The 9,771-nt window shown below is 48.7% G+C and overlaps 1 protein-coding gene across 1 annotated transcript in view; it reads left to right on the top strand.

The window, feature by feature from the left end:
* Positions 1 to 264: 264 nt before the first annotated feature.
* Positions 265 to 9,771, top strand: part of DNER (delta/notch like EGF repeat containing) — a 330,436-nt gene continuing 320,929 nt past the window's right edge. The window contains exon 1 of the mRNA XM_059053059.2: positions 265 to 677. Coding sequence (XP_058909042.1) covers positions 393 to 677 — 285 coding nt within the window. The 5' untranslated portion in view covers positions 265 to 392. The remainder of the gene's footprint in view (positions 678 to 9,771) is intronic.

The raw sequence follows: 9,771 nt of genomic DNA, 5'->3' as shown, positions 1-9,771 counted from the left end.
AACCCCCTTTCCTTCCCGAGCCTCGCCTTAGCTCCCCGCCGGGGCCGCGCCGCCACCACTGACCTCTCGAGGTTCTTTTGGACACACCCACGACTCTGACCGCACCCCTCAGGGCTGGGGGCCCCGGGCGGCCTTTCGGCTCCCCGTGACTCAATTGCCTGTGGGGGAAGGGTCCCCACGACCCTATCCTCCCCCGCACGCCCGGAGCCCCGCCCCCGCTTGCCCCGCCCACAAGCCCCGCCCGCCGTTGCCCCGGGAGCCGCGGATCCCGCAGCTGCAGGAAGCGCCTGGCGCCGCGGAGCTGTGCTCGACGCCAGCACCGCCTCTCCCGCCGCCAGGGCCGCCACCGCGCCTCAGCTCCGGCTCCCGCGCCCGCGCCCGCTCCGTCGGCCATGCTGCCCCGCCGCGCCCCGGCGCCCGGTGCGCAGCTGCCGCCCGCGCCCGCCCTGCTGCTGCTGCTGCCGCTGCTGCTCGGCGCGGGGCCCCGCAGCGGCTGTCTGGCCAGCCCGGTGCCCGCCGCGTCCTTGTCCGTGTCGGGGCCATGCGGCGCACAGCCCTGCCGGAACGGGGGTGTGTGCACCCCGCGCCCCGCGCCCGGCCCGCAGTCCCCGGCCGCCGCCGGCGACCCCGGCTACAGCTGCACCTGCCCCGCCGGGATCTCTGGCGCCAACTGCCAGGTGAGTGGACGCGGCGGGCGCGGACCGGGGACCCGCAGCCTCTCCCCGCCGGCCACTGCGCGCTACCCGGTGCGGGGCCCCAGGGTGCCTGACACGAGCTTCTCCCGCTTCGGGAAGGGGATGGATCTGGCCTCTCGGCCCACGTGGACGCGGACCCCTGGCCGACCTTGCAAGTGTCGCTTCTCTGCCCACCCTGGTACTCCGGCCATGCCGGCCCGGGGTTCTCGGAGCGCGCCGCTCCATGGCCTGGCAGCCACCCTAGCTAGCTCTGGTACTCCTGGCACGACCATTAGCCGCCAAGTGGCGCGCCCATCTCGGCCCGGGCCGAGCCCCACTCCGCTAGAGCCGGGTCTTGGTACCCGTTCTGGCAGCGCAGAGGGACCAGCTCCGAGCGTCCCTGGCGGGGTTCATGTCCAGGTGGCCCCTATTCCTTGTCCCGCTGGATCCTGCGTGTGTCGAGGGTGAGCCGTACGGGCGGCAGGGAGTGACGGGCTCCGTGCCCAGGGGTCGGCATTTTCCTTCCTTTCCAACCCCCTTGAGGGCTCTAACAAAGCCGCCGGAGGCCGAGAGGTCAGCTGCCGCCCCGCGGCCTGCGACCAGCCCTTTCTGAGCTTAGGAGGAAGTGTTGGAGCAGCAGGAAGCATTGGAGGGGACGTTGCGAGTTGGGCTTGGTGTGTCGCCTTCCCGGCCGGACGCTCCTGGAGGCGCACGTTTGGGGCAGGCAGCCTAGGAGTGAGCTGGGCACCGGCAAGCTTCGAGGAGGCGCGGGGCCGTGCAGGGACGGGAGATGGCCAGCGGCTAACCGTGGGTTTGGGATTTCCAAGAGAATTTGGCAGATAATAAACAAGGCTGGCTTACAGTTTGTTAAAGCTCGGTGAAACCTACTAACCTAGTAACACCAACATTTTCAGGAGGCGACTTGGCACACAGTGTGTTCAGGTAGAAAAACCCCGAAGTCTCTTTTCCAGGGCAGGGCAAGTGATGGATTTATCTGAAATTATTAAATTCCACCAAGTGCATGTAGAACGTATACGGGATCAGATGCTTTCTTTCTTACATATGGAGTGGAGGAGTTTGTTTCATATACATTTGATAAAATGCCCCAAGAGTTACTTTGAAAGCGCTCAAATGCACTTTTATTTCTTTGGGTAAGAGGCCAGTATTTTTTAATATAGGTAAATGGGATTGAGAAGCTTGACCTTGACAGAATTTTTGCTATTTCCTAGAATCTGTTTTTCCTCATTAGTAGCAAATTATCAAGCTGAATCTATCTTTTCAGCGTTGGGCTCTTCTTTGTTAATTGGTTCCAATAAGATTTTTTTGGCCTCTCCCGTCGCGGAGCACAGGCTCCGGACGCGCAGGCTCAGCTGCCATGGCTCACGGGCCCAGCCGCTCCGCGGCATGTGGGATCTTCCCGGACCGGGGCACGAACCCGCATCCCCTGCATCGGCAGGCGGACTCCCAACCACTGAGCCACCAGGGAAGCCCCCAATAAGGTTTAATTCCCTCCAAGGAGATGATGCTGAGGATGAGGAGGATAATGAAGAGAGCGTGCTATGACCCTGTGGAGTAGATTTGGGGAGTGAGGACTCTGGGGAAATGCCTGTTGGAGCCGTAGGAACCATTAGGACAAAATCTTGCTCACTAATCTCGCCTGTTGACTGATGATCTATATGACTTTTACTGGAGAAACGAGTTGCCTGAATGCTTTTATCAAACCACTCTCATGTTTACATGTCTGAAATCTGTCCTTGAAAGAAACAGTCAATTTGGATTCAGAGTGTAGTAGACATGGACAGGAGAAGGTAGGTTAGAGTGCACATTAGTTTAAGTAAATGGGAAGAAAGACTGGACATTGGGAATTTAACCCAACTCTGAGACTCCTTTGTTGTTTTTTTTTTTTTTTTTTTTTTTGGTGATTCTAAAAATAGAAGAAATCTTCAGGAAAGGGGACGACCTCTTTATTGCTTCCTAAAGATGACTCAGGGAAGCATAAATATTTTTTTGTCCTAAGTAGTGTTTTGGTGTATAATGTATTCATTCAGAAATGAGTCATGAACTAATACACAAATATGGCAGAACCAACTAGTTCAAAACAGGTTCGGGCTTCTAGGTCCTGTCTGAGGCAGTCTTAGCTCTGTGAATGCTGCGCACCTGAGGAAAAGCAATAGTGGGGCTGGGGGTTCCGAGTCGAAGAGAGCTGGAGTAACTAATTCTAACAGGAAAGCTGAGCACATTTGGAACCTGATCTGGTTCTGGCTTGGTTACCCAGAAGAACTTAAACCGAGATGATTCAGAGCCTTGTAAACCCATAAAAAATGGATTCCTGATCATTTTAATTTAATCTTTCATGTTGTTGCATTAACACTTGAGCCTCTCATCTTCTGTGGGGAGAAAAAGGCAATCTCAATAGAGAAGTTAAACAGAGGGGAAAAAAACCCCTTACACATATTCAGTTACAGACAAGGGAAATGGATGTTAGCCGTTGCAGACAGTGTGCTTGCTGAAACAGAATCGCATGCTCGCTGGGTAAATTGAAAATGGAATTTTACCTGTACGTGAAGAGAATTCTGTAGACAGCAAGTGTCACCCCTCCCCCAGCTACAGACAATAATGTTAGCAATGAAAACATTGGAACCCAACTCTGAAGTCCTCCCTCCCTCCCCCCTCCCCCTTCCTTCCTCCCTCCCTTCCTTTCTTCCTTCCTTTCTCCCTCCCTCCCTTCCTTTCTTCCTTCCTTCCTCCCTCCCTCCCTTCCTTTCTTCCTTCCTTCCTCCCTCCCTCCCTCCCTTCCTTCCTTCCTTCCTTCCTTCCTTCCTTCCTTCCTTCCTTCCTTCCTTCCTTTTCTCCTTCCCCTCCTCCTCCTCCTCAAATAAGGAAAACCATGAACCACTAATGGGATTAAAATGGATTAAGGCTGTCTGCAGCTTTTGTGTGGTCAGCTGGCTGACGTTTGGGCAGGCCCCTGGGTCCAGGCAGTGCTTCTGGTATCATCCAGCGACAGGAACTCACAGAATCTGGGAACTGTGTGGTGTGAAGGAGGATGTGTGCATTTGAAGCTGAGCTGCTGCCTTTCAACCTGCTATGACAGGTGATCTAAACCGAGTCTCAGGCTCCCATCTTTGAGGATGGGATCTACCTCACAAGGTTGGTGATAAAGAGTCTGATTCTGCTTTTTGATGTTTGACTGCTGACAGCTTTTAAGCCACACCTGTCCCTTCCCCCCTTCTGCCCACATGGAGGCAAGCTGGTTAGAAAGCCTAGGTGTTCTTTCCTTTGGTGCTGGTGAGAGGATCAAACCGGACAAGCCCCTGTTCATGCTTAAGATACATCTTTTCTGGGCTTCCCTGGTGGCGCAGTGGTTGAGAATCCGCCTGCCGATGCAGGAGACACGGGTTCGTGCCCTGGTCCGGGAAGATCCCACATGCCGCGGAGCAACTAAGCCCGTGAGCCATGGCCGCTAGGCCTGCGCGTCCGGAGCCTGTGCTCCGCAACGGGAGAGGCCACAACAGTGAGAGGCCCGCATACCGCAAAAAAAAAAAAAAAAAAAAAAAAGATACATCTTTTCTAAGTCTGCTAACACACTTAAACCTATTAAATCATGAGCATTCAATGGATTCTAAAAATGTATAAGCAAGAGGGAAGAGATATGGGGACATATGTATATGTACAGCTGATTCACTTTGTTATACAGCAGAAACTAACACACTATTGTAAAGCAATTATATTCCAATAAAGATGTTCAAAAAATAAAAATGTATATGGAACTCTCACCTACAGAGATATGATGACAGTGATGATGGTGGTGATTGCTAACTCTTTTCTCCAGCACTTGCCACGTGCCAGCAGTATCTCAGAGGCTTTACGGATGCAGCTGCCCAATCCTCATGGTGTCCTATGAGCTGGGTGCTGTAACCATCCCCATTATTTAGAAGAAGTGCAGAAAAGTGAAATGAGAGGCCCAAGGTCACCCTGTTAGTCACTGTGAGATTTGAACCAGTTAGCTGGCTTGATGTAGAGCTGTAGAGTCCGAACGGTGTGGAGATGAAAGTCCAGTCCTGGCCCTGTTATTTTTAGCTGTGTGACCTTAAATTAGTGCTCTAACCTCTTTGAGTCTTACCAGTAAAAAAGGGATGGAGTGATTTCTGAGGCTGGGTTTGCTTTAAAACACCTGGTTTTGCTCTGAAACACAGTTTGATGGCTGTGCCCAGCTGGAGTGAAAAGCCTCAGGACTGATAAAGACACAGCAGCTTCCCTTTATGCTACCCACCAAGCAAGACCTTCACTCAGAGTTAGAACTGTAGCTCCTGGCTGACGTTATTTTTACCATGATGACAAGCATATGAACACTACATAAAAGAAACATAAGTATTTCTGATGGGTTTGAAAAAACTTCAAACTTCAAATTAAAAAAAAATTGAGGCCGCTGTTCTTGCCACTCTGTTTCATTTGGGGAAGCAGGCAGGTATCAGAGGCGGCAGCTGCTGGACCAATTTTTCTTTTCGGGTGAGTGGTACAGGAGCTCCTCCCTTCCACTGGGCCTTCCATCAAAGGTAGAGATTATTTAAATTTGTATTATTATTATTATTTATCTTTTATAATTTGAGATGACTTTTTTTTTAAAATTAATTAATTAATTAATTTATGGCTGTGTTGGGTCTTCGTTTCTGTGCGAGGGCTCTCTCCAGTTGGGGCGAGCCGGGGCCACTCACTATCGCGGCCTCTCGTGTTGCGAAGCACAGGCTCTAGACGCGCAGGCTCAGTCGTTGTGGCTCATGGGCTCAGTTGCTCTGCGGCATGTGGGATCTTCCCGGACCGGGGCACGAACCCGTGTCCCCTGCATTGGCAGGCAGACTCTCAACCACTGCGCCACCAGGGAAGCCCCTGTATTATTATTATTATTTTGTTTTAATCCAGCTTTTTAAATGAATTAATTATTTGCCAAATATTCAAGCAGTCAGACACCTGTTTGTTTTTTCACGTCATGTTCTCTAGGAATCTTATCCTTTGGGATTAGAATGAAAATGTGTCAATTTCTGAATGAAACAGGAGCTTGTGTAGCTGCTTTTTATATAGTTTTACCCACTAAGCTGATTCTATAACCCTCTCTTTGATTTAACATGGAACTTGAAACAATGGTTCTGCTTCAGATGAATCCATTTTGACTGAAGTTTGCTAACAGACAACAAAGAATTCTAGCTCTTTGCACAGCTTCAGCCTTCTCTGCTGGACTTTTTGCACATATGCACACATGCGCACACCCACACAAACTCACATTGTGATATGTGCAAAATGTCCTGTATTAGCTGTCAAGAGACATTGCTTCTTTCTCTGGCTTTTCTACTAACTTTTTGTGACCCTAGGAGAGCAGTCGAACGTCCCTGGACTTCAGTGTTTGTATCTCCAAAATGGACTAGAATGCTTGTCTTATTTTCTTTTTAGAAAAGATGCAATTAATAAATGGGACATTGTGAAATTTAAAACGTTTTGAAAAAAAGTAAAATGTTGCACAAATACAAGGTATGTTACTAGGAAAAGAATTATCTGTTTCTCATATAAAATATGATTACACCAGTCTATTCAGTGTCTGTGATTGTTTTCCTTCAATGAACAGACTCAGCTTTTTCTCCCTACTAGAATGAGTTATGCTACAAGATCAGTTTTAAAAATGAAAAAATTCATTGTACTGAAATTTTGATAAATGTATAGTTCTTTTAATTCTGAAATAGACAAATAATTTCTCAGAAAATTCTCAGTGGCTTTGTTTTCTTTTGAAATAAATGAATGAAGCTCATCAAAATCCTTTGAACACTTTTAATAAAGGAGAGAAACGGTTGTTTTCCTTGGTATTATGAAAATGGGGTGATTTTCTTATTTGGTTTATCCAGTGAATTCTTAGGAAACATCATTCTTCTCAGCTTGGCCACCTGACAAAAACACATTTCTGTCTTCAGCTTCTTTGCTTAAGCTTCTCACGTGACACGGTACCCTCCAAAATGCTTTTGTTTATGCCCTCATTTCAGGCATCAAACAGGAAAGAAAACCTATCTGAGGCGGAAGGGCATTTGAGTCAGAAAACCGAACGGCTGAGCTGTATTTTTAGATCTTCTTACCCATTCAGGAGGCAGCTGTGGTCAGTGCTGCCTAACCCAGAGGCAGGGACTATAGGATCTTGCCCCCCAGACAGAAAGTCCAACAGCACAGTAAAGTCTGTGGATAGAATTTCTTTATATTTCCTCCTTCCTCCTTCACCTACACTGGTGCTGAACCCTGGCTGCCTGTAGAGTCCCCCAGGAGCTTTAACAAAAATGAGTGCCTGGGTTCCATTGTCCCACATTCCCCAAGTTCTGACTTAATTGGTGGGGCCTGGGCACCTGTGATTTTTAAATGTCGTCTGAGCAATTCTACTGTAGGACCAGGGTAGGGGATCCCCCGCTAGACTCTGGTCATCTCCCTTGACAGCCTGCCCAACATGTGGCCTCTGGCAGAGAAAAAGAATACAGTCTCACCTGCCCTTGGTCCTTCTCATCCAAAAGCGTCCAGTTTCAAACGGCCTGGAATTTCTGGCCCACACTTTGCTCCAATGGCAAAGATTTTGCATCTCAAAGTGGACTTGAAGTCTCCACGAAGGTGGTATGTGATGGAGTCTTGAGTCCAGATGTGGGAATCAGACCTAGGGTGGACTCTGACTGTCCTTGGATAAGTAATTAGTTTTTCTGCAGCGTGGTTTCCTCATCTGTGAAAATGGGACCCCGGTGCCCACCTTGAAGGTTTTTGTGGCTTAGAAATCTAGTCCAGTGACTGGCCAAGAGGAGACACCTACTAAAAGGTATCCATTGTACATATCTGTAAGAGGACTCTTGTTTATTTCATGTTTTTCCCTTGGACCAAAAAAAAAAAAAAAGAAAAAAAACCACTTTCTTTCCTACCCGTTTTCCAAAGAGACTAAAATTCCACCAGTGGAGATTCATTTCTTTGGTTTTGATGGATCAGATGCTAGAAAACTCGGATTTTGGTGCTGACTTCCTACAGCATTCACTTCTGTTAGTTCCTCCTCTGTACCCCCTTACCAGGTGGGTGTCAAAAACAGTAAGAGAACAGTGTGGACTGAGCATACGCTGGCCACCTGGCCTTTTATGGAATCATTCATTGCTTCATTTGAACACTGACCTGTCTTCGGTCAACACTCATACTGTGAGTCTTAGCGCAGTTGTCTTTAAGAGGAGGGGCTTCTCTAAGTCACCCCTCCCTGCTCCGCAGGGTGAGCGAGGGCAGAGCAGGACCCCTGACAGGGCTGTAAGCTTCAGGGTTACAGGACCATCAGGCACCGGACAGCAGACAGGCAACCAGCCGAGAGTGGTTTTAACATTTTAAAATGGTTAGAAACAAATCAGAATAAGAATAAGATTGTGGGACACATGAAAATGGTATGAAATTCAAATTCCAGTGTCAATCAGGCTTTGTGGAACACAGCCACGCCCATTCGTTTAAGTATTGACTGCTGATGGGCTCCACCAGCAGAATGGAGCAGTTGCAACAGACGATGGATTGCAAAGCTGAAAATACTTATCTGGCCCGTGACAAAGGAAGAGGTTGGCTGAATGTTTCCGTAAACGGTGGTGGAAAGAATTTATTCTTCCATTTTTCTTTGACTGAGCTAACTAAAGGCTGGTGCCCCTTCTGCTCCCCTGGTCCTCCCTCGGTCCCTTCTTCTCGAGGGGTGTCTATAGCCAGGCCCTAGGGCCAGCCACTAAGGCTGGATGCAGTGGGAGATGGACCGATGGATAAACAGAGCCCTTGTCTTGGATCTCGAGAGTCATCCTGGGCAGACGTTACCTTTTCATTGTACCTCAGGCCTTGTTTAATATGTTTGGACACTGCGGTTAGTTTACTTCCAGGGAGGCATGTGTAGTAGGGAAAGGAAACACCAGCTGTAGGGCTTTGGGGTGTGAATTTAGAGGTTCAGAATCCGCACTCGGTCACTACAGGCTTTATTTTTGGCTGCATTGGATCTTTGTTGCTTCACACAAGCTTTCCCTAGTTGTGGCGAGCAGGGGCTACACTCTTCATTGTGGTGCGCGGGCTTCTCATTGCGGTGGCTTCTCTTGTTGCGGAGCACGGGCTCTAGGCCCACGGGCTTCAGTAGTTGTGGCGCGCGGGCTTCAGTAGTTGTGGCTCGTGGGCTCTAGAGTGCAGGCTCAGTAGCTGTGGCACACGGGCTTAGTTGCTCCACGGCGTGTGGGATCTTCCTGGACCAGGGCTCGAACCCGTGTCCCCTGCATTGGCAGGTGGATTCTTAACCACTGTGCCACCAAGGAAGCCCCCCCTCTTTTTTTTTAATTGTTCAAAATTTAATCATAACCTATTTTATAAAACACAAATTCAACTATTGTAATATTATTATTGTTATGCAGAAATGTCTACTTATATTTACTTATAGTTGCAAACTTTTTGTTATTGCTTATCCTTCTTGCTTCTTAAGAGCTTATTAGCTTTCTTAACTTCAATTCCTCATTCATTCATAGGATGTTTGCGAGGATGAACAGAGTAGGTTGTAATCCCTCTGGCACAGAGTTGGCCCTCTGTGCACACAAACTGCTATTTCTGTAAAAGTGGCTACCACTCTCCATTTCATGGCTGAGGAAACTTACCTGGGGTCACACAGTTCCGTGACAGCGTTGGATAGCTGGGCCTCAGCGTTGGGGCTTCGAGGATAATGTTTTTTGCTATTATTACGCTGCATTTGCCTCAAACTGCTCCTTGTTTATGACTTTCAAAGTGAGTGCTGGAGGGGAACCAAAGGAAAATTTGGTAGCGGTCTTAGTTTCTGCAGGAATGCTTCGGGTTTGTGTAACGTTAAGGTTTTTCTTTCTTCAGAGAGAGAAATGGCATAGGGCTTTTGAAAAAGAGTGAGGGTTTGAGCAATGAAGTAAGTGTACTTAAAGGAAAGGCACTTGAAAAAGAGAAATGTCTGCTATCTTTTGCTAAGGGTTCCTGAAAGCTGGCCCATCCTTTAGAATTTCAGTGCTGGCAATTCTCGGCTGCTTATAGTTAATTTAAAGGAGCATTTGTAATTATTTTTGGGTTTCAGAGG

The sequence above is a fragment of the Kogia breviceps genome, chromosome 2 (genome assembly GCF_026419965.1).
Source record: "Kogia breviceps isolate mKogBre1 chromosome 2, mKogBre1 haplotype 1, whole genome shotgun sequence".
Classification (NCBI taxonomy): domain Eukaryota; kingdom Metazoa; phylum Chordata; class Mammalia; order Artiodactyla; family Physeteridae; genus Kogia; species Kogia breviceps.
This window is presented reverse-complemented; position numbering and strand designations above follow the sequence as displayed.